Source organism: Schistocerca gregaria, chromosome 6, assembly GCF_023897955.1.
Source record: "Schistocerca gregaria isolate iqSchGreg1 chromosome 6, iqSchGreg1.2, whole genome shotgun sequence".
Taxonomy (NCBI): Eukaryota; Metazoa; Arthropoda; class Insecta; order Orthoptera; family Acrididae; genus Schistocerca; species Schistocerca gregaria.
In genome coordinates this window covers 180,456,939-180,482,598 of record NC_064925.1, presented here as the reverse complement: position 1 = coordinate 180,482,598, position 25,660 = coordinate 180,456,939, and the positions used below count along the sequence as shown (strand labels likewise).

The window sequence follows — 25,660 nt, the reverse complement described above, 5'->3', positions numbered from 1 at the left end:
TTTCATGATAGATGTGTATAAATAAAACATACATCCAAACAGTAAATCAACTTATTTATTACGAAAATAAACTTCTTGTAGTGGCAATTATGATTCGTCAGTTTGGAAGATGCTTGTAAAACATATCACGTCAACAACGTGATACATTACTGACTCCTTTTCTTAGGCGAGTGATTTCGTCACTATTGTGACATGCAACTGCAGAAAGTCTGGTTGACGAGTGAAGTAATTCGTTAAGGATAATCTGAAACTCGGGAACCACATGCACACAGTCTTGTATTTTGTAGAACAATAAGTACGAAATAATCTTCCTATTAACTTTTATAATTCTTTCTTAGCAGTTGCAATGTGGGTGACATTTCAAAACAAGTAAAAGTTTTACACTCTCCAATGCAGAAAATTCGTTGAGTGTATTACTTATAAATTGAGTACCATTATTAGTGAGCAATTGATTGTTTGCCTATGCCATCAAAGTAATCTCCTATATAATTGATTGTTACAGTTGTATTTGCTAATTTAATGGAATATAGCTTTACATATTTAGTCCAACATTTCATCAAAACAAAAATATAAGAAACAACACCTCTACCGTGTACTGTTGTTACATCAACGCAAAGACAGATGACGTTACATCAGAGACAAGAAATAGTCATAATTATTAAAAGAAACGATTTCCTTAACAACTAATATATAAAACTATTTCTAAAAACATTAATGCTATGGTCACTGTATACTACAGGGAAGAGATGAAATTGACATAAGTATAAGAGGGCAGCTCGAGGTACTGGAGTGTTTAACAGAATCATGTAAGCGGCTGGACAGCAGTCTCCTCAACGACGAAACCTACCATGACGTCTATCCGTTGAGCACTTGCCATTGCGTAATCAGCGCAGTAATTGTCACTGCTTATTTCTATGGCTCACTGGGGTGTTGTTCTTGTCTCTTTGTTCTTGAATGGGCTCTCCTGGATCCCAACTCATTAACGCTGAGATTGTGGTACGCAGTTCCGTGAATTCACTAACGAGAACGTCAACACTACAAATGACTGTTGCTCCTCCATTTTCCCAAATGAATCTAAGCAGCTTTCGTTTTCTGAATATAGCTCCCAACAGCATTGTCATAAATGAAATGACCTATTTATTTTGGAATTGTGGGCAGCATGTAAAGTAAAAGCGTTTCATAACGAGTAAATATTGCTTATCAGAAAGTATTCAGAATTTTTTCTTTAGTTTTTTCAAAAAGGATTCTCCATCCTTTTTTCTTTGTTCTTACCTTTCTTCCACTACTCTTCCCACAGTTCCTCAAGTTACCTTTTCCTCCCTTCTAACAATTTTCTTCCTTTCTTTGTAGTACCTTGAAAATCTTCATATTTTGTGTTTTATTCTTAATAAAATGTCCATCTCTTTGTTGACGATACTTCCATGTAGCTACTGTCGACTTCTTTTTCCAAACATATAGCAATATATGATTCATTAGGTTGTCCTCATACATTCTAAAGAGATGTCCAAAGGGTATTAACGTTCAATTCGCCATTCATCATCATTATGTGCTTCCAAGGATTAGGTATTGTTGTCATCTGTTCCTGGCTCTATCATTCTCCCATCTCTTACGATCTCTACATAGTCGAATTTCCAGTTGGCCACTACTTCTGAAATGTATGTTAGTTTTGATACATCTTATTATTAATTCTTATTTTAAATCAATCTGAAATTTCTATTGCAACTGTTACTTTCCTAATAAGCCATCTTTCAGAGCGTCTATGCTATTCAGTTAAGTATTTAATTTCATATAAACACTATGTCTTATCAGAGTGGAATGGAGTTTTTGTGTTGTATTTCTGGAGGTGCATTTTCTGTTGTAGAAAATGAGATCATAAGCCTCTTCCATTTTACAAACGTTTAGTTATATTGATAATTTTTCTTATACATACTGTTGTTATGCTCTTGTATGATATTTAAATTTCTTCTCACTGTACTTTAACTATCTGTGTTTCTAAGGACATTGATGTATCTTTTTATACTCGTCACGAATTTGTTTACTTCATCTCAAACATTGGCTCTCCTTTCTAGATTATTTCATTCACATATTCCATCGGTTTTCTGAAGTACTAAAATATGGTCTGCAACATCTAAGCAGTTTACCTCGGTTCCGTTTGATTTCCTTCCCACAATTATTGGTTCAGATTTGTGATTACCATCTCAAAATTCCACATCCTTGCATTTTTCATAAAAGACAATTAAGAAGTAGAAGTAATAAGCCACCCCTTATATATTACCAGTCTGTTCCAGTTCGCTAAAATATTTCTAGTGTAAATGTCACTTTAGATAGTGTGTTTGTTACATAATTTATGATTCCAAATTTTACTTTAACACATAGTTCTCTAATGATGTTATGTATTCTCTCTCTCCCTATCTCTACGAAATCAAATGCTTTCTTGAATTCAAAAACTGATGCTCTTGTAGGTCTACTGATCGTCACTGTGTGTCCAATTGTTGGCTTCAAATTAAAGATATCTTCTGTGCACGACCTTTTCTTTAAAAACACCACTCTCATATTCTCTCAGTTTTTTAATTTTCTTGAACTCAGTGCAGGATAATGTTCACACACAATTTTCAATGATACTCTTAGAAGTGACTGTCCTCTATAATTGTTGACGTTCTTTTGTGTCCCTTCTATGTAATTGGTGGATTTCTCTCTCACCTGAAACCTTTCCGGTTTTTAGAATGTTCTCAAAATATAAATTTACATCTTTAATAACTTTTAGTTGTGATCTCTTCAAGAAACCTGTTAAAATATTTTCCTAATATTTCACATTTTCTTGTTATTTTATCCAATTTTGGAATAATAAGTTATTTTTTGAACATTGACATGCTACATGCTTCAGTTTGATAGTACGCCAGTTCTTTAAAAAGAAAAAGAAACTAAAAACTCTTCATTTCTCATTGTAATGACAAATATTTATGAATGCAATATTGCAGGTAAAGGCTGATACCGAAGATTCCTGCTACTGGTAAGAAGTCCGTAACAAGTACAGAATAAGGATGAAGTTTAATTTTTTCTCCATTTTCTCTTGTCTTGAACGCCGCAGTAGAGAACTACATAAATGTTCGACCTACCTCGGTTTTATCAAGTAAATTCCTACAATGTTCTTGTCTGTAAAAATAAATGAGTTTTTCTTGGCCCCCGTTTACTTAAATGTTCATTCACATTTCAGTATTTGTGGAGATTAGTGTAGGTTTTATTCTCACGAGACGGCGAACGGTAATTTAACCGGAGGAACCCTTTTCCGTTCCTTTTGCCCGGTCTCCATTCATCAGAGAGAAAGCGAAGTCTGGTTGCCTTGTCCACGCTGGAGATCCGTTTTACCGCGCGAGCGGTTTCTTAATTTTCAACGTTAGTCCCGGGGCCACCACGTGGGTCTAACGCTACGAAGAAAGAGGAAAGACAAACGAGCAGCGCGACGACTGTGGCGCCAGCAGCGGCGGCGGCGGCGTGGAAGGCGTGTCGGTTCGTTAGCGCCGTAATGAGCACCATGGCAGGGCACACCAGTCCGCGCGCCCCTGGCAGCTCCGGAACCCGCATGCCGCCGGCCTACCCTGGTAACGATCCAGCGGGCTATTTCTCACTGCGCTTTATCTGGCGTCTCGAGGATACTGGGGCGAGGTGCCCGGCTAAAGGCGCGGGTCCCACCCTCTCCCCACACAGGGATACACAACCTTTCGAAAAAGACTACTTCTCTAGGAGATGGCAACGCAATCCGTGTACAAGGGGCGTTCAATAAGTAATGCAACACATTAATTTTTTTCCTCGGCCAATTAGGCTTGAAAAAATGGGGAATTTGTTGTGGGACACCTTGAAATATTCCTGCTACAGCTCCTATAGTCCAATAGGTGGCGAGGCTACATGCATCCTTCGAAATGACGTCTGTAATGGAGGCGTGTTCCAGGCAGAGAGCTATCTTTCACTTCGTTTTGGCGGAGAACCTGAACACTGCAGATATTCATAGATGCTTGCAGAATGTCTAATAAGACCTGTCAGTGAACAAAAGCATGGTGAGTCGTTAGTCGAGGGGTCTTTCATCTTTGCAACAAGGGCTCGCAAACCTCTCCTATCGCAAGCGTGCGTCGTGTGTACACAGCTTTGACATCTGCTTCGTAGGAACTTGGACACTCTCATTCGATATGATCGACGTAAGACAATCAAACACGTCGCTGACAGTTGGTAGCGCTGACACGCTCGTCAAAAGTGTGTGATCGCTGTGATCCTCGCTCCCTAACAGAGGACCATATTGACATCGGAGGACATCTGTGAAACTTCTTGTGCGTTGCACGGGTAGCGGAGGCTGTGTGGCGTGGACTGGGCAGTTTTTTTTAGGTCGGAAGGCCTCGGGAAAGTACGGGATGGGCTGCAATTTCAAAGGGTGCATGGCAAATACAGGACGTGCTTGGATCAAGGAACAGTCGGAATTGTAGTTGTAAATTGTTGTAGTTGTGCTGGGAAAGTCCCTGAGCTTCAAGAGCTAATAGAAAGCACAGAAGCTGAAATCGTTATAGGTACAGAAATCTGGCTAGAGCCTGAAATAAGTTGTGCAGAAATATTTACGTAGTCTCAGACGGTGTTCAGGAAAGATATATTAGGCAGAATTGGTGGTAGAGTGTTTGTGTCTGTCAGTAGTGTTTTATCTTGTAGTGAAGTCGAAGTAGATACTCCGTGCGAATTGATATGGGTGGAGGCTATACTTAACAGCCGAACTAAGTTAATAATTTGCTCCTTCTACCGACCCCCAGAATCCGATGATATGGTTGCTGAACAGTTCGGATAAAATTTGAGTCTCATAACAAATAAATACCTCAATCATACGGTTGTAGTTGGTGGGGACTTCAACCTACCCTCGGTATGTTGGCAAAAATACTTGTTCAAAACCGATGGTAGGCAGAAAACATCTTCCGAGATTGTCCTAAATGCTTTCTCCGAAAATTATTTCGAGCACTTAGTCCACGAACCCACGCGAATTGTAAATGGTTGCGAAAACACACTTAACCTCTTAGCCACAAACAATCCAGAGCTAATAGAGAGCATCATGACTGATACAGAGATTAGTGATCACAAGGTCGTTGTATCAAGGCTCAATACCGTTTCTTCCAAATCCACCAGAAACAAACTAATTTTATTTTAAAAAAGCGGATAAAGTGTCACTAGAAGCCTTCCTAAGGGACAAACTCCATTCCTTCCGAACTGACTATGTAAATTTAGACGAGATGTGGCTCAAATTCAAAGATATAGTAGCAACAGCAATTGAGAGACTCATACCTCATAAATTGGTAAGATGGAACTGATCTCCCATGGTACACAAAACAGGTCCGAACGCTGTTGCAGAGGAAAAAACGGAAAAAAACATGCTAAGTTCAGAAGAACGCGAAATCCCGAAGATTGGCTAAAATTTACAGAAGCGCGAAATTTGGCACGGACTTCAATGCGAGATGCCTTTAATAGGTTCCACAACGAAACATTGTCTCGAAATTTGGTAGAAAATCCAAAGAAATTCTGGTCGCATGTAAAGTACACAAGCGGCAAGACGCAGTCAATACCTCCGCTGCGCAGTGCCGATGGTACTGTTACCGACGACTGTGATGCTCAAGCGGAGTTATTGAACGCAGTTTTCCAAAATTCCTTCACCAGGGAAGACGAATGGTATATTCCAGAATTTGAAACACGAACAGCTCCTAGCATGAGTTTCTTAGAAGTAGATACCTTAGAGGTTGCGAAGCAACTCAAATCGCTTGATACGGGCAAGTCTTCAGGTCCAGATTGTATACCAATTACTTTCCTTTCCGATTACGCTGATACAATAGCTCCCTACTTAGCAATCATATACAACCGCTCGCTCACCAATAGATCTGTACCTACAGATTGGAAAATTGCGCAGGTCGCACCAGTGTTTAAGGAGGGTAGTAGAAGTAATTCATGGAACTACAGACCTATATCATTGACGTCGGTTTGCAGTAGGGTTTTAGAGCATATACTGTATTCAAATATTATGAATCACCTCGGAGGTAACGGTCTATTGATACGTAATCAGCATGGTTTCAGAAAACATCGTTCTTGTGCAACGAAGCTAGCTCTTCATTCGCACGAAGTAATGGCCGCTATCGACAGGGGATCTCAAGCTGATTCTGTATTTCTAGATTTCCGGAAAGCTTTTGACGTCGTTCCTCACAAACGACTTCTAATCAAGCTGCGGAGCTATGGGGTATCGTCTCAGTTGTGCGACTGGATTCGTGATTTCCTGTCAGGACGGCCGCAGTTCGTAGTAATACACGGCAAGTCATCGAGTAAAACTGAAGTGATATCAGGTGTTCCCCAGGGAAGCGTCCTGGAACCTCTGCTGTTCCTGTTCTATATAAATGACCTGGGTGACAATCTGAGTAGTTCTCTTAGGTTGTTCGCAGATGATGCTGTAATTTACCGTCTAGTAAGGTCATCCGAAGACCAGTATCAGTTGCAAAGCGATTTAGAAAAGATTGCTGTTTGTTGTGGCAGGTGGCAGTTGACGCTAAATAACGAAAAGTGTGAGGTGATCCACGTGAGTTCCAAAAGAAAACCATTGGAATTAGATTACACGATAATTAGAACAATTCTCAAGGCTGTCAATTCAACTAAGTACCTGGGTGTTAAAATTACGAACAACTTCAGTTGTAAAGATCACATAGATAATATTGTGGGGAAGGCGAGCCAAAGGTTGCGTTTCATTGGCAGGACACTTTGAAGATGCAACAAGTCCACTATGGAGACAGCTTACACTACACTCGTTCGTCCTCTGTTAGAATATTGCTGCGCGGTGTGGGATCCTTACCAGGTGGGATTGACGGAGGACATAGAAAGGGTGCAAAAAAGGACAGCTCGTTTTGTATTATCACGTGATAGGGGAGGTAGTGTGGCAGATATGATACGCGAGTTGGGATGGAAGTCATTAAAGCAAAGACGTTTTTCGTCGTGGCGAGCCTATTTACGAAATTTCAGTCACCAACTTTCTCTTATGAATGCGAATGTATTTTGTTGAGCCCAACCTACATAGGTAGGAATGGTCATCAAAATAAAATAAGAGAAATCAGAGCTCGAACAGAAAGGTTTAGGTGTTCGTTTTTCCCGCGCGCTATTCGGGATTGAATGGTAGAGAGGTAGTATGATTGTGGTTCGATGAACACTCTGCCAAGCACTTAAATGTGAATTGCAGAGTAATCATGTAGATGTAGATGTAGATGTTACGAGGATATTCGTGACTTTTTTTTTTCTTCTACCATGGTCAGAGGCGATGAAACATGGGTCCATCACTTCGAACTGGAAACAAAAGGGCAATCCATGGAGTGGCGCCACACTATCTCTCCTCTGAATAAGAAGTTCAAAGACGAACCCGAAGCCGTAAAGACATGGAGATGACTTTCTGGGAATCTGGAGAGTTATTTTGTTTAATCTCCTCCCTCATGGTACAACCATCAACAATGAGTTTTATTGTGTCACCCTCAGACATGGCTCTGGGCACTACGGGACTTAACAGCTATGGTCATCAGTCCCCTAGAACTTAGAACTACTTAAACCTAACTAAGCTAAGGACATCACACAACATGCTCACCCTCAGAAAACTGAAGCTACTTCAGTGTGTTTCTCGCCACAAAAACATAAATGAATTTCACTTTCTCCAAGACAACACAAGGCCTCGCACAAGTCAGCGCACCCGAGAGTATCTCGCAAATTTTCATTGGAGAGGCTGTTGATGAAGCACGAAGTTGACTCTGACGTCGTCCAGTATAGTGGTACACTATGTGATCAAAAGTATTCGGGTACCTGGCTTAAAATGACTCGCAATTTCATTAGTCCCTCCATCGGTAACGCTGGAATTCAATATGATGTTGGCCTACCTTTAGCCTTGATGACAACTTCCACTCTCCCAGACATACGTTCAATCAGATGCTCGAAGGATTATTGGGGAATGGCAGTCCAAGCTTGACGATGTGTAACACTGAGGAAAAGTATCGATGTCGGTCGGTGCGGCCTGGCACGAAGCCGGCGTCCCAAAACATCCCGAAGGTGTTCTGTAGAATGCAGCTCAGGATTCTGTGCAGGCCAGTCCATTACAGGGATGTTATTGTCGTGTAACCACTCCGCCACAGGTCGTACATTATGAACAGCTGCTCGATCGTGTTGAAAGTTGCAATTACCATCCCCGAATTGCTCTCCAAAAGTGGTAAACACGAAGATGCTTAAAACATCAGTATAGGTCTGTGCTGCGGTAGTGCCACGCAAAATCACAAGGGGTGCATGTCCCCTGCATGAAAAACACGACCACACCATAACACTACCAACTTCGAATTTTACTTTTGGTACTACACAAACCGGCAGATGACGTTCACAGTGCACTCTCCATACCCACACACTGCCATCGGATCGCCACACTGTACTGTGATTCGTCACTCCTCACAACTTTTTTCCACTGTTCAATCGTCCAATGTCTAAGCTCCTGGATCCGCGCGACCGCTGCGGTCGCAGCTTCGAATCCTGCCTCTAGCGTGGATTTGTGTGATGCCCTTAGGTTAGTTCGGTTTAAGTAGTTCTAAGTTCTAGGGGACTGATGACCTCAGATGTTAAGTCTCATAGTGCTCAGAGCCATTCGAACCATCTACGCTCCTTACACCAAGCGAGGCGTGTTTGGCATTTACCGGCGTGATGTGTGGCTCATGAGCAGCCGTTCGACCATGAATTCCACATTTTCTCACCTCCCGCCTGACTGTCATAGAACCTGCAGTGGATCCTGATGCAGTTTGGAATTCCTGTGTGATGGCCCGGATAGATGTCTGCTTCTTACATATTCCGACCCTCTTCAACTGTCGGCAGTCTCTGTCAGCCGACAGACGAGGTCGGGCTGTACTCTTTAGTGCTGTACGTGTCCCTTCACGTTTCCACTTCACCATCACAGCGGAAACAGTGGACCTAGGGATTTTTAGGAGTGTGGAAATCTCGCGTACAGACGTAGGATACAAGTGACACCCAATCACCTGACCACGTTCGACGTCCGTCAGCTCCGCGGAGCGCCCCATCCTGCTCTCTCACGATGTCTAATGATTACTGGGGTCCTGATGTGGAGTACCTGGCAGTAGGTAGCAGCACAACGCACCTAATATGGAAAACGTATGTTTTGTCGGATGTCCGGATACTTTTGACCACATAGTATACCATGAAGGTATACATGTCGTTACATTAAGTTTCCGTAAGGTTGTCGCACTGAACGGAGATTGTGTTAAAAATAGGCTTTTGTAGCCAAAAGAATGGAAAATAATACAGTGTGTTTGAATCTAGTATAAAACCAACCTGCTTACAGATACAACGCCCCCGTCGCAGCATGGTGCGGGCGCATACGATATTGTCACATTACAGTGGATAATCTCCACAAACTTACGTATTTTCATAAATACAGTCTTTCATGATCTGCACTGGGTTCCTTGGTGGATTTTGTTTTGTTTTCAAAAAGCTGTGGTCCATCATTTCGTCCGATAATGCTACTGACCCCCTCAGAGACTGTAAAGATTCTGGTGAATTTTATGTTCAGAGGATGAGATCCAGCGTTTCATTTCGTAACGGTGCATACATCATCGGAGACTATAAAGACTTATATATTCAAATGTTTCAAATGGCTCTGAGCACTATGGGACTTACCATCTGAGGTCATCAGTCCCCTAGAACTTAGATCTACTTAAACCTAACAAACCTAAGAATATCACACACATCCATGCCCGAGGCAGGATTCGAACCTGTGACCGTAGCGGTAGCGCGCTTCCATACTGAAGCGCCTAGAACTGCTCGGCCACAGCGGCCGGTGACTCTTATATTGCCAGACCGAACTGTTCCCAAGTATCCATGTAGCGGCGGAGTCCTAACATCAGAAGACAGCTACCTGAAGTTGCGATTCCAATGCAGTGGTAGTGGCGACACAAACCGACTTACAGTGTGATACTCCTTTAAGCCTTGCAGTACCATGGGGGGCGTTACAATCCTATAAGCACAGTTTGGAAATTGGCATCTCCTTTGTTTTCAAAACTACTGTTTTCAAAATACGTGCTTTCTGCCTTTAAATCTGTTGTGTATGATGATTTTTCTTTCCTTTTTACGTTTACGACACATTGAAATGTATGCATGATTCTTTGCCAGAGTACCACTGGGGTCAAGGTGACTGCAAATTAATCTGTTTGTTTCTTGAATGTAACATTTATGAAATTGGAACGACGAATGTTATGTTGGCCAGCTATTATACTAAACACCTGCAACAACGGAAATATTATCATCCGATTTTTTGTAGCCATTGTTATGGTCTCTTGTACCAGATGTCGTTATAGCCCTCATAATACCAGTGGCGTCAATATGGCACAAAGAGCAAGTTGGAAAATCGTGTTGCGCTTATTTGCAAAATGCATTCCTATCTCTGGCTCAATTGTGTTCAACTATGTTTTGTTCAGTTTTATATTTACACCAAATTAAAATTTATTTGTGGTGTTTTTGCACTGAGTAGCATTGGTGTAGGTATGACCCGAATCTAAATTTCATTTTGTTTCTTCAAAGGAATATTTATGCAAATAAAATAATTACTGTTACACTGAACAACTATAATGTATGCTGTTATGTTACTTCATTAAAATACTGCCAATACGTTCTGCCCTGATTAGTTGGGACCTATACGTACGATCACAGCACCACTCAGTGTTACGTCTGCCATAGACTGCAAGGCGGACTACACTCAAGACATCCCTGTGTACCATATAACATACACAAGCACTTGCAGGCGCAACCAAGAGGAGAACAATTCTTCAAAATAAACAGAACTTGCTAGAGACTAATGCGAACCGTTTTCTGCAGAGGTCGCCTCACAGACACAGAAAAAGTTGGAGTACTTCGCCGACCTCTACCGGCTTTACAAGGCCAGCGCAGCACCAGTACAGCAGTTCCTCCCCAGCTAGGACCACCTCCGACGGACCTCACCGACGCTCTTGATGAATAGTCGTCTGCATGTTATTTGTTTTCTTTGTGTGTATATAGTGATTGTTCGAGAAGTGTAGTTCAGTTTCAATAAACGACATTATTCTGTGTGTTCTACAATACTGAGTATTCTGCACTCAGTGAGACAAAAAAGTCCTGGTAGTAGGCGGCTTAATGTAACTGAATGTAAAACTTCCAATGGCACTACTGAAGTCGCGCGACAGCTCAGACAGCAAACGTTCCATTCGATTGTCCCGCAGAGCAGTATCAAAGCCATAGCACTGCCAGTAAGACGGTCTCAGAGCAGTATCTGCTTCTACCAATGTTTCTGTGTTTTCCAGGCGACAACTGCTCTTGTGTCCCTTAAGTTGGGTGCTAACTGCTATTATTGTTTTATCAAGAGTCAGTCATTGCTATGCTGGAAGCTATAGCATTAAAGGAAAGAAAGGAACATTGGAATTAGGTAAGTTCTAAATCTTAGAGGCAAATGAAGATAAATAGCGACAACTCTTCTTGACTACGAGCTCAATAACAAAGGTCGGTGGAAGCCTCTGACCTTACAAGGGGACCATGAGACCTGTCAGTCATGGACTTCATTGCAACGTAGGTATGTTGTAGAGTGACCTGTCCTGAGTACCTGGCTATCAGCTTTACACGTGTAGGCCCTTAATTTCAGAGAAAATCATTGCTGAAGTCTTATGCGTAATTCGTGTCTGTAACGTTAGCCCTGTGTCGACCACGGAAGTGTATCACAGTGGCTAAGCTTTACAACTACCACGCTGGTGGTACAGGATCAGATCCTGCCTGGGTATTTTTCTTCACGCCATTGATTCGCGCAGAGGGCAGACTGATCAGAAACGGCACAGTGAAATCCTTGTTCGTTAATCATAAAAATTATCCCACCGAAATATAAATCATTTTTTTCAACCCCGCGACGCGTAATTTTACAGGCGGTAGAAATTTCCACGGAAACGGATCGTTGGAAGAGTCACTAAAAATACCTTCTTTAATTCTTCTTCAGTTTAATGCAACTGCTTCCATAAGAATGAATGATCGATATTGTAGAAGAAAGAACAAGGAAACTTCTTCAATTCAAACGGGTTGTGTTCTAGGGTGTCTCTTCTGAAAAACGCGTGTACCTGAAGGCAGTAGCTTCCATTAAATGTCCGTGATGCTCTACGAATTTGTGTTTCGGTTAATTCTGCAACAAATACCACTCGGAATTCTGATGTAGCACAGAAAGCAATTCAAGCGATAACGAGGAAGGCGATTCTGTAATGTAAGATTCTGAATACAGGTTTTAAAAGAATTTTACTGTAATGACTGATTTTTTGATCAATTTATGGTACAATAACAATGACTGATTTTGAATAATTTTGTGTGACATACACTTTTTCATATTATTCTGAACGATAAAACCGGAAAATAATACAGGAGGAGAATTTGAAGCTATACCGCCGAAATGTTAGCTGTGAAACTGAGCCGCAGCCGTACCCGCTAGCGTAGTTAACATTGTGACTATGGTTGCTACGCATCAAACTTCAACATCGATTTTCTCGGAAACTAGTGCCATAAAAGTCGCTAGCCAGGTACTTGGTATAGGTCCCTGTACAACTTAACTATGAATCATCAAAAAGCATGAGTAACAGGTCTTATTGGGCTCCTTGGTAGTCATCGTTCTCATGACGTCGCGACCCGTCTTTTGCGTAGATACACGTGAAGGGTTCGTCTCTCTAAGCTTGTGTACGTCGTAAACTGCTGTCTGAGTCCTTAGCCCCTGATGATGACTTCCACATTACGAGACGATATGTTACGCACGGAAATGAGCCTTGGATCATACACTAATGTTGATAAAAAAATTACCAATTTAGTGTAGATAGCAAGGTCACTTTCTAATAAAGCACGAACAGCTATCTGTTCATTTCTTCATGGACGTAAAAATATGAAAAAATCCTGATCTAAAATACGGCAGTTGCCATAATTTGGTGGTAAGGTGCTTGTCTATCGATAAATCTGACTGTGCTTTCCGTCTGAACAACAGGATTAAAAGTAATCAATATTGCTGTCAGATAACCTGTATTTTGTCATCCTTGATAATATCCTCACTCTAAACACAATGTAAGTAACTGAATTCATTTCCGTTGATTTAGTGTTAACAATTCATAAAGTACAAGATAAAAGCGGGAGCGAACTTCCGTTACAGCGTATACAGAAGTAACAATATGTAGCAACCACAGACAATGCCTTTCGTGGAGTAAACCATTAACATCCACAGTATGAGGTGGTTTAAATCAAATTACTAAAATTTACATTACGCAGCCTATACCAAACTGCTGTTCTTCCCATATTGCTCGTAAAATTAAGAATATAACAATAAATACCCCACTCAAAGCGACATAAAGCCTCAAGGCAGTTTGCCTGTCTTGGTGCGTTTCAACATTCTGTACAACCTCATTCTTCCTCCTTCATTCCCTCTTCTACTCCACGAGGCACCACACTATTACCGTTCAGTTTTGGTGAGGGGAAACAATACAAAAATTTCATCAGATATGCCATTTGCAGCTGAAGCTAGTCATCGATTATTACATCCATTAGACTTAGACTGTGGGGTTGTTTGACGCATTTCACACGATGTTCCAAATAGTCCGACATTTTTCCTGTGGGCTTAAGAAAAGAGTATTAAGCTTGCCGGTAGAGATCCGATAGCGTGTCTGACTTTACGTCAAATGAGAAAAGTATGTTTGTAGTTTTGAAAACTTAGCTGTTGTCATATAGAAGATGGGACAGCCCACAGTAAAATCACCGTGAAGACGTAGAAGAAAGAGCAGTACCTGGTCACCAGGAACGTTTCAATAAACATCACGGTTCACATTCACTGTAACCTGAGCGAATGAGACCAAGTACTGGAATGAAAAACACCAAAGTAGCATCACAAAACAATTCTGGTCAAAACTTCACCCTCCACACACTCTGTGTTGCAAGTCCAACTGACCGTTGGTCCAGCTTCTGTTCATGTTTGTTTAGTAGCCTTTTCCCCGTGGCTGTGCCCACATAAACGTTTACACATATACTGAACACACCTTCCCCTCTCTGTGTCCTCGGGCCCCTTCCGCTGTTTGTCCACCTCATCCTCTGTCTCCTGCTCCTCACTCTCTTGTCTCTTCACCTCATCCTCCTGCTCTTTTTGATCATTTCGTCCACCCACTATCTCTGACCATATCATACTGTCCCACTCTCTCACTATCTCTGCCTCCCCCTCTTCCTTTTCCATCTGCCTGCTTCCCATTTTACACCTTCTACATGTACACCATTGCTCCGCAGTCCACCAAACGGCGCCTGATGGAGGTTACTCAATACCATTACTAGCCACTTCCTTTCCTGTTCCATTCGCAAATAACGGCTACCTAGAAGCCACCATTTGAGCCCATATTTCTCAGATCTTATCTTTGTGGTCCTTATGAGAAATGTATGTTGGAGGCAACAGAATCGTTCGGCAGTCAGCTTCAACTGTCAATTCTCTAATTTTTTCGGTATTGTTCCTCGAAAAGCAGGTCCCCTTCCTTCCAGGGTTTCCCATTGAGTTCCCAAAGCATCTCCGCAACACCTGTATTTTGTTCAAACCTACCAGTAACAAATCTAACGGCGTGCCTCCAAATAGCTTCGATATCTTCCTTTAATCAGACCTGGTATAAATCCCAAACACTCTTGCGGTATTCAAGAATAAGTCACTAAAGTCGTTTATAAAGTCTCCATTACAGACGATCCACGCTTCCCTAGAATTGTTCCAATAAACTAAAGTTGACCATTCGCTTTTCTTACCATATTCCTCACATCCTTGTTCCGTTTCATATCACTCTGTATTATATTAGGCTCTGATACTAAAATAGTGGAGGATGACGGTTCAATCCCGCGTCTGGCCAGCTGGCCGCGGTGGTCTCGCGGTTCTAGGCGCGCAGTCCGGAACCGTGCGACTGCTACGGTCGCAGGTTCGAATCCTGCCTCGGGCATGGATGTGTGTGATGTCTTTAGGTTAGTTAGGTTTAAGTAGTTCTAAGTTCTAGGGGACTAATGACCACAGCAGTTGAGTCCCATAGTGCTCAGAGCCATTTGAACCATTTTTGAGCGTCTGGCCATCCTGATTTAGGTTTTCTGTGATTTCCCTAAATCGCTCAAGGCAAATGCCGTGATGGTTCCTTTGAAAGGGCACAGCCGACATCCCTTCTCATCATTCCCTAATCCGATGAGTCCGATGACCTCACTGTTTTGTCTCCCCCCCCCCCCCCCCAAACAACGCAACCAAACTCAAATAGTGTGACCGTGTAAAACACAGCACTGCTGATTTGGCATCCAAACATTATGGGTTTGTTTTTCCTACTCACCTGCATTAACAGCCTCACATATGTCCTACTTATTCTCTCTCTCTCTCTCTCTCTCTCTCTCTCTCTCTCTCTCTCTCTCTCTCTGGGTGGTGGGTGGGTGGGTGGATGGGTGGGAAGGAGGGAGGGATGGTGGGTGTGGGTGTGGGTGTGCACTTCCTTCTCCCCCTCAGTCTGTCCCTCCCTTCCTCTATCCTCTCCAAACTCCCAAGCCATGCTCGTTGGCATTTATTTGCTCCAGACACATAGGCCACCATGCAAACCCAATCAATGAAGTAGACTGATACTGCTCAAACACAACAAGCCTGTCATGTAGGTCAGCCAACATGTTGGTGCCCAGAAAACCGTCTCTTAACCGTGACACGCAGGCTGCCCTGCCAGCAGGTTGATTTAACAGGCCAACTCTGTTCCCACACAACCTGGCTGTTGTGGAGGGCTGCCTGTATGCCAGGGGCCAAATAAAATTCGTTTTGGAGACAGAAAAGTGAAAAGTTTAATGCTGGTTGAATTAGGCTGTCTCGTTCACTGATGAAGTACACCTCCACCTGAATGGAATATCTCCATTTGTGTTAAGGGAAACCAAAGGTATTGTTTGTGTTACGATATGCAGCAGAGGAATTATTAGCCTTCTTCTCAGGCAAAAATCATTCACTAGTAATTTTAAGCTGTAATTTTACAACAGTGTGTTGCCACACTCCCAGCGTTTGAGGATTGACCATGCACCAAGTAGTTCATGCAAGATGGGGATAGACCACATCGAAACTCAACAAGTGTTTCGCATTGTTCATGGATACTTCAGAGACAGACTTATAAGGTTCGATTATTGCAGTTTTACTGCCTCGTTGATGAATTGGAATCCATATTCGTCCGATCTCGCTCCTTGTGACTAATTTTAGTAGGACCTGTTGAAAGATACTATCAAGAGAACCCATCTAACCACGTTGGACGAGTCTGAACAGGTGATCTTTGTGGTATATGAATCTATTTCCGTTGAGACACTACAGGATGTGACATCAAATTTCATTGTTCGTTTGCGCCACCTTCGTACTGCAAGTAGTGTACATTTCGAAAAGATTTTGAAGTGATTGCAAAGACTGCTTGCAGAGGACGAGTTTAATTGTATATGCTGATAGCTGTACGAGCTGCAAGGCGTATAGTGCCATCTGTTAACAGCTTTTCGTGCTATTTCGAAACTTCCGTATAAAATTCTTACAACTTTCACACTAAACACACTGTTTGATGCACTCATCCATCGATCTTAATTTTCGAGATAGTTAATTTTAAATTCAACGATTCCACCTCTGGACGCTCTATACTACTGCGTACTTACCAAGTACTCTTGATGTCAAACATAAAGATCTGTAGGAGGAGAACGACTTAGCACTGAAAGTAGTGCCTGTTGTGATTTGCTTCAACGCAGCCAATAGACAGCCTCGTCGATGGATCTAATATGGTTCTGCAACACGACGACGAAAATGTTTTCAACACAGCAACAATTTACAATAATTTAGTAATAGAAACATCAACCTACTAAAATTTAGTCTGAAAATTATTCCTGGCAACGGCTTAAAACTCACATGCACTGGTTAATCTGATGTAATTCTGAGTCCAGTGAACGATAAACGATAAATAGGACCATTATTAATGGTTACAATCTGTGTGTTCATACAGTGTCTGTATCTTTACATTAAAATGTGCTTCACACATGCACGTATAAGTATAAGAGGGAACTCCGTGATCGAGTACCGCTCTGGCACATATTTTTATGTGTCGCTAACACGTGACGTCGATCCATGTTTGCAAACTACGAATCCATTTCGTAATGTTTACAATAACTGTAATCGCCAGAACAGCGTCTGTTCCTTTTATCCTTAACTCAAAGGATTAAATTGACGATAAATTATTTGTCTCTATCTGTTCGGATACAACGAAACTAGCGTGAGTAAGCGTTGTGAATTTAGTGACGGTAGTATGATGATGGGGATATCAGCGCATTTTGTTAGTGCGGGTAGATTTACTGATCTGTTACTGCAATTGATTGACTGATTTACTACCCTAGGGGTTGACAACTTCATCACGTTTGTCCGTGAATGCATGCTTGCCCCTAAAGTATGAAAAGCGCAGTAACAAAATGCACTGATATCCATCCATCATTCCACTACTCGCGACGTATGGGTGTTAGGATCGGTCCTGAAGGCGTACTCTGATACATGTCACCGTTAAGGCCGCCGCTCGCAATAAGTGAGAAATAAGGGTTCGAGTCCTAGACCAGCACAAATTTTCGTACATCGCAAACATCTGACGTCAATCGATATCCGCAAAATTGGAATCCATTTCGCAATACCTGCGATTACTTGTAGAATGTTAATTTGGGACTTCCTGGAGATGACTATAGACTGGTCCTGACGTTGTCTTGAGGTGCTGTAGACACAGTGCAATAGTGCTAACGATACTTTGGGAGATGCCGTGTGTACGACTCTCCTGGGAAGCCTTCGGAGTGCTCTTCTATGCTAGGTGGTCACAAGCAGCCTGAAAATCTTGTAAGAGTGTAGCAGGGTCGGTTGTACTAAGAAATAACTGTTAACAAAAAAAATTCCATACGTTCGGTCCTTTCCGGTTTAAGTACTGACTTCGCCAATCAGGTAGTTTCGTGGGCAAATTCAAGCAACTGGACACGCGAAAATGCGGTAGTATCAAGACATCTTTTGATTCGCGAGTTACCATTTGTCGACATGCAATTACCAGTTGAAACATGCATTTTTCGGATGTGACAAATTTATGCTAAATGCATAATAGCTACTTTTGTTCGCCTCGAGAAAACCAATGAAGACCACGATTGGCGGTACTGTCTCTAGAAGGCTGGTTGAATTTACGCACGCAACTGCCTGATTGGCTAACTACGACGCTAATTAAATGGGGAGAGTCGCAACGTATTGAATTATTTTCTTAACAGTTATTTCTCAGTATCATCTACACTGCAACACCCACATAAGCTTTTCAGAATCTTTTCGATCACCCTGTACCACCTCCTACAAGGCTTTATTTCGTATCTTCTAGTGGACGGAACATACACTACTATCCATTAAAATTTCCTGCACCATGAAGATGAGGTGCTACAGACGCGAAATTTAACCGACAGGAAGAAGATGCTGTGATATGCAAATAAATACCTTTTCAGAGCATTTACACAAGGTTGGCGCCTGTGGCGACACCTACAACGTGCTGACAAGAGGAAAGTTTCCAACCGATTTCTCATACACAAACGGCAGTTTACCGGCGTTGCCTGGTGAAACGTTGATGTGATGCCTCATGTAAGGAGGAGAAATGCCTACCATCACGTTTCCGACTCACATAAAGGTCGGATAGTAGTCTATCGTGATTTCGGTTTGTAGTATCGCGACATTGCTGCTCGCGTTGGTCGAGATCCAATGACTGTTAGCAGAATATGGAATTCAGGAGGGTAATACGGAACACCGTGCTGGATCTCAACGGCCTCGTATCACTAGCAGTCGAGATGACAGGCATCTTATCCGCATGGCTGTGACGGGTCGTGCAGCCCCGTCTCGATCTCTGAGTCAACAGACGACGTTTGCAGTAGCATGGACTATCAGCTCGGAGACCACGGCTGGGGTTACCCTTGACGCTGCATCACAGGCAGGAGCACCTGAGATGGTGTACTCAACGACGAACCTGGCTGCACGAATGGCAAAACGTCATTTTTTCGGATGAATCCATGTTCTGTTTACAGAATCATGATGGTCATATCCGTGTTTGGCGACAGCGCGGTGAACGCACATTGGAAGCGTGTATTCGTCATCGCCATACTGTCGTCTTACCCGGCGTGATGATATGGGGTGCCATTGGTTACACGTCTCGGTCAGCTCTTGTTCGCAGTGACGGCACTTTTAACAGTGGACGTTACATTTCAGATGTGTTACGACCCGTGGCTCTGACCTTCATTCTAACCCTGCAAAAACCTACATTTCAGCAGGATAATGCAGGACCGCATGTTGCAGATCCTGTAAGGCCTTTTGGACACAGAAAATGTACGACTGCTGCCCTGGCCAGCACATTCTACACATCTCTCAGCAAATGAAAAGGTCTGGTCAATGGTGGCCGAGCAACTGGCTCGTCACAATACACCAGTCACTACTCTTGATGAACTGTGGTATCGATTTGAAGCTGCATGGTCAGCAGTACCTGTACACGCCATCCAAGCTTTGTTTGACTAATGGCCAGGCGTATCAAGGCCGTTGTTACGGCCAGAGGCCTGATTTCTCAGGATCTATGCACCCAAATTGCGTGAAAGTATAATCACATGTCAGTTCTAGTATAATTTATCTGTCCAATAAATACCCGTTTATCGTCTGCATAGGTGCAGCAATTTTAATGGCCAATAGTGTTCATTGTGCGTTACAAAAGGAAATAAATATATGTTAATTATTATTATTTTATGAAGTGTCCTCTATTCTTGAGCATATCCTCATTATGAATGTAAGGAATGGGGAGTATATCTAATGCGGTGCAACGTGGTGTGTGCGCAGAAGCGACGTTCACGGTGGAGCTGGTGTCCCCGCGCTACGTGCTGCAGGGCCAATCGGTGCAGCTGCGCTGCGAGTACGATGTGCAGAGGGAGCAGCTGCACAAGGTGGAGTGGTTCCACGGCGCCAAGAAGATCGTCCAGTTCATCACCGGCCGCAAGCCGCCCTTCAAGTACTTCGACATACACGGCGCCGTCATAGACGTGAGTAACACGCACCACCTCGTGTCTCATATGATTTAAATGTAGAAAGTGATGTTGCAACATGCAGGCAAACTGCAGGAAAATTTCCTGAGACGATAAGGAGCAAAAAAGATCGTATGACTCCAACGGCGGAAATATGTTCCTAGAGAGGTACATCAACCTTGGTAAAACTTGGCTGACCAACTAACCAGACTCGCCGACAGACTGACTAAGAACACAAGTAGAATTTAACAAGTAAATGACTCCAACCACCTAACTTGTAATAAACTGCGATTTCTGGCGAAGACCTGACGCAGCACCCCTAACGCTCTCCCGAACCGTCCGCCGCCAGCCGCTTCAACAGACGCAGGAAGGCGCGCCGATCTCCCTTCTCACGGCCTCGCAGCTCGCCCCGGCCAGCCAGATGTCGTGGGTTGACTCCTGCTGCTCTCGTGTCGGCCGCGAAGCCACTACGCCTCGCTATACGGCGCGGCCACTGGACTCACGTGGCGACCTCACATGCGCCGACGCTTCAGGCGGACAAGTCATCTTGTGTCCCAGTGCGCGATCGACCAAGCGATCGTTCCAACCGCCAATGCCCATTGCCTGAGCCAACTCGAGCAGACTGGCAGCCTAACACATACTAGCACTCCGGACGACCGACAGACACAAACCGCCTCACGATTGAGAGCGAGAGACAGACCCAGACTAACTTGGCTGACCAACTAATCAGACTCGCCGAGTCAGACTGACCAACTGAACTCCGATACACTGCCTTCTTGGCTCCAACTGACTTCTTGGCGGTTTTTTTTTTTAATTTCGATGGCTGGTAGCAGCTTAGTATGTGGCTCTTCAACCAACAAATTTTGTTTTAAGAAAAGAGAAGATAATATATAATAAAAAAACAGGCGACAATATCGGAGACAGAGGGTAACATGACGAAAAAATCGTGGAACTGAAAACAGAGAACAAAGCGATGATGATGTTAATAAAATACATATGAAGCAAACAGGTAAAATAATAGCCAGACAATTAAAAAACATGGCGACAGTCTGGTTTCTGTTCGCTGAAGACATAAAATTCAGACCCAGCGACAGCATCGTTTCTGTTCACAACATAGTAAAAGACGAAACAACACTGAACAGTCGCTCGCACACTGCACTAAAATATGACATACTACAGCCAAGAGCAGGTTGGGGGAGTGGTCAGATGATGAGAAAATAAAAAAAGGGGGGAGGGTGAGGAAAAGCGAAGGGGGGGGAGGGAGGAAAGGATTCGATGGAGGATGAGGACCCATAAGAGCAGTGGGGGGTGCTCGGCACATGCGACAGGGAATGGGGAAGGCAGAGGATGGGAAGAAAAAAGGATTCGGGGATTGGGGGGAGAAAGGAGGTGGAGAGAGGTCAGGCAAGGATAAACACAGGATGGAAGAGGGGAAGAGGGAGCCCAGGGAAGGACGGAGGAAGGGAGGGCGGTTGAGGAACAGAGTTGACAGGCGGGATAAATGGAGGGAGAAAGGGCATCATCCAGGAGAGGGAGTTGATGGAAGACACCTCAGGAAAGGAGATAAAGGGTGTATAGATGGAGGGTAGGGGGGACACAACAGCGAAGGCGTGGCAGGGGGCGGGGGTGGGAGAGGTGAGGATCAACCAGGGGGTGAGGGGGATCAAGGAGGCGGGAGGTGTATAGTATGTGGATATGTTCAAGGAATAAGATCAGATGGGGGAAAGGAATGAGGTCATAGAGGATTCGCGTGGGGGACAGCAGGTGTATACAGAATGCAAGGCGGAGTGCATGACGCTCAAGTATCTGGAGGGACTTACAGAATTCTTGGCGAGCTTACAGCGGCCATGAACAGCAACCTTTTCCCCTTTTCCACCAGACGGAGACACCAAAGCAGCGATAGCCACAGAGGCGCCACCGCAGAAACGGAGGGCGACTGCTTTACACTATGCGCTACTGCGCACTCTTCAAAACAGCAAATTTTACCACTGCTCAGTACAAAAACTTCACGGTAGAGATAAAAAGTCTTTGACAGTCTGGGTTTTAATCATAGAACGCAAACATGAGAGCCAGCCGCTGTGGCCTAGCGGTTCTAGGCGCTTCAGTCCAAATCCGCGCTGCTGCTACAGTCGCAGGTTCGAAACCTACCTCGGGCATGGATCTGTGTGTTGACCTTAGGTTAGTTAGGTTTAAATAGTTCTAATTCTAGGGGACCGAGGACCTCAGATGTATAGTCCCATGGTGCTTAGAGCCATTGGAACTATTTTTGAGCAAACATAAGAGATAACCATGCTATTGGGAATATTCCACCTATACTACTGTTTTGCAGAGTCCAATCTGTTTAATGTGACCGCCTTTCCAAAGCCTAAATGACTGCCTTTTGCAGCGCGGACGTGAAGCAAGGGAATCAGTGAGGTCCTGTGGTACCGACAGGGATGTGGAGCCATACCGCCTGTGGCCAGCTGCGCTAGGTTTCTCGGCTGAGGATCCATGGCGCAAACAGCCCGATCGGTGTGGTCCCTCAGAATCTCGATTCGGTTACAATCCGAAGAGTTTGATGACCAAAAGAGAACTGTAAATTCAACTTGGTGCTCTTCGAATCCCGTGCTCACGCACCGAACACTGTGACACGTTGTTTTGTACTGTTAGTAGGTGACATCGTGGCGAGGAAAAAAAGAAACCGCATGAATAATATCCCCAAGTATAGATGCATACATGTGTGAGCCATTGTGTCTTCCAGAATGACGAAATCACAGAAGTAGGCTCCTCTGGCGAAGGCACATACACAGAAACATTCCGTGAAGGTTCGTTGAGGTGACTAAGTTCTTAGCCCGTTGGTTCACCTGGACGGTCAGCAGCTCAACACGTCTGTTCACCCGTACACATGCCTCAAGCCCTGACATCTATGACTCGTGTCCGCCGTAATTGCCTTGGCGCCGGTTTTCGATAGCGCCATTTTGGCATGCACGGTATATTTTAGCCACTATGGCACGTTTCGAAAGTGATTGAACCCTTGGACAGCAAGCTAATGAACATGCCCTTTTGGATGCCCGATAAATCTTTCCGTTTCTGCATTACAATAACGACCGCATCTCCTCGACACACATCATGTAACCTCCACCACTTCTGCTACCACCCGCCGTCTGTGAGTGGTTATTGTACGTTTCGAGCATATGTGATTATCTCGTTAATGTGGTTGGACCCTGTAGCTCCCCACTCAAGACGGCTGTAAAGTGTCCCACAATGGTAGCACTTGCACATTTCGTTACTAGGTGTCATCCTTTTCATGCTACTGCCGACTGACTAGAGTGTGATATACACTGAAGCGACTAAGAAACTGGTATAGGCATGCGTATTCAAATACAGAGATACGTAAACAGGCAGAATATTGCGCTGCAGTCGGCAACACCTATACAAGACAACAAGTGTCTGACGCAGTTGTTAGATCGGTTACTGCTGCTACAATGGCAGGTTATGAGGATTTGAGTGAGTCTGAGCGCGGTGTTATAGCTGGCGCACGAGTGATGGGGCATACCATCTCCTAGGTACCGATGAAGTGAGGATTTTCCCGTACGACCGTTTCACGAGTGTTCCTGAATATCAAAAATCAGGTGAAACACCAAATCTCCGACATCACTGCGGACGTTGGAAGATTCTGCAAGAACTGGACCAACGACAACTGAAGAGAATCTACCAACGTGACAGAAGTGCAACCCTTGAGCAAATTGCTGCAGATTTCCATGTTAGCCGGCCGCTGTGGCCGAGCGGTTCTAGGCGCTTCAGTCTGGAACCGCGATTCTGCTACGGTCACAGGTTCGAATCCTGCCTCGGTCATGGATGTGTGTGATGTCCTTAGGTTAGTTAGGTTTAAGTAGTTCTAAGTCTAGGGGACTGATGACTGAAGTGTTAAGTCCCACAGTGTTTAGAGCCATTTGAACCATATGAATTTCAGTCTGGGGCATCAACAATAATCAGCGTGCAAACCATTCAACGAGACATCATCTATATGGGCTTTTGGAGCCAAAGACCCACTCGTGTACCCTTGTTGACCGCACGATACAAAACTTTACGCCTCGCCTGGGCCCATCAACACCAATATTTTACTGTTGATGACTGGAAGCATGTTGCCTGATAGGACGAGTCTCGCTTCAAACTGAATCGAGTGAATTGACGTGTATGGGTATTGAGAAAACCTAAGGAATCCGCATATCAGCAGCGGACTGTTCAATCTGGTAGAGGATCTGTAATGATGTGGGGCGTATGCATCCATTCACGTTCATTGTGCATTCCAACGAACTTTGGCAATTCCAGCAGGATAATGCGAAACCACCCACATCCAGAATTGCTACAGAGTGGCCCCAGGAACACTCTCCTGAGTTTAAACACTTCCGCTGGCCACCAAACTCCACAGACATTAACATTATTGAGCAATTCTGGGATGCCTTGCAACGTGCTGTTCAGAAGAGATCTCCATTCTCTCGTACTCTTAAGTATTTGTGGACAAGCCTGCAGGATTAATGGTGTCAGTTCCTTGCAGCACTACTTCAGACATTCGTTGAGTCCATGCCATGTCGTATTGCGGCACCTCTGCGTGCTCACGGGGGCCCTACGCAATATTAGGAAAGTGTACCAATTCTTTTGCTCTTCAGTGTAAATCATGCAGTGAAATCCTGGAAAGTGTGAACGATGAATAGGCTGATGTGATCGTTATTTAAGGACGGGCAAATGGCAAGATACGGACGGCACCATATCTCTACCAGTGAAGTATCCTTGCCGGCAGTAACCGTACCATAAACTATTTACGACAGTAGTTCGTCTTTGGCGTAAGACAATAAAACACACGAGAATGAGTGATCGGGTGCTCTCTGTTTCTACGCAGACCCTGGAGGAAGAGGTGTTAAACAGTTTACAACGTCAACTCGGTGCCAACATCAGGTAGTTACCCCGCCATTATGGGGTAAGCCAGACGACCGTGTGGAAAATTGTCCACAACTGCTGCCATCGTTCGTATAACTTACAATGCGTGAAGGCTTTATTACCTGCAAACTTGCCTCCAAGGCGACGGGGTTGCCGCTGCTTCATCACAAAGGACACCACAGTGCTGAGATTTCTATCATCCACCCTCTTTATAGATGAGGCTGCCGATATGCAGTACCTTCAATCCTCAGGTTACCTACCTGTCGGTTGCAGATAATTCCCGGTATGGTGGTGGCAGTAAATCGTCAGTGCGGTCCAACATCAGTGTCTGGATGGAGATAATTGGTGACTGCCTCGTACGACCGGTGATGCTTGCACAAGGCCTGATAGGGGAGGCATTGCTTCACTTACTGCATGTGATGCTGCCTCCCCTACCGGAAGATCTGCCTCTGGTACTATGAAGGGTAGCGTTGATACTACATGCTTGTGCTCCAGCTCAATTTAGCATTTCAGTGCGGAGTGCTTTTCGACGGTATCTGCCCATGCCGATGGAGTGGCCGCGATGGTCCAGACGCTTCGGCTGCCAGGTCAACGCACCACAACCGTTTAAATTACTGCC

At 44.0% G+C, this 25,660-nt stretch overlaps 1 protein-coding gene across 1 annotated transcript in view; it reads left to right on the top strand.

Annotated features, from left to right (window-relative positions):
- The window catches only part of LOC126278790 (uncharacterized), a 669,740-nt gene that overhangs the window by 405,822 nt on the left and 238,258 nt on the right, over positions 1 to 25,660 (top strand). Inside the window, exon 2 of the mRNA XM_049979067.1 lies at positions 19,943 to 20,142. Coding sequence (XP_049835024.1) covers positions 19,943 to 20,142 — 200 coding nt within the window. The remainder of the gene's footprint in view (positions 1 to 19,942; positions 20,143 to 25,660) is intronic.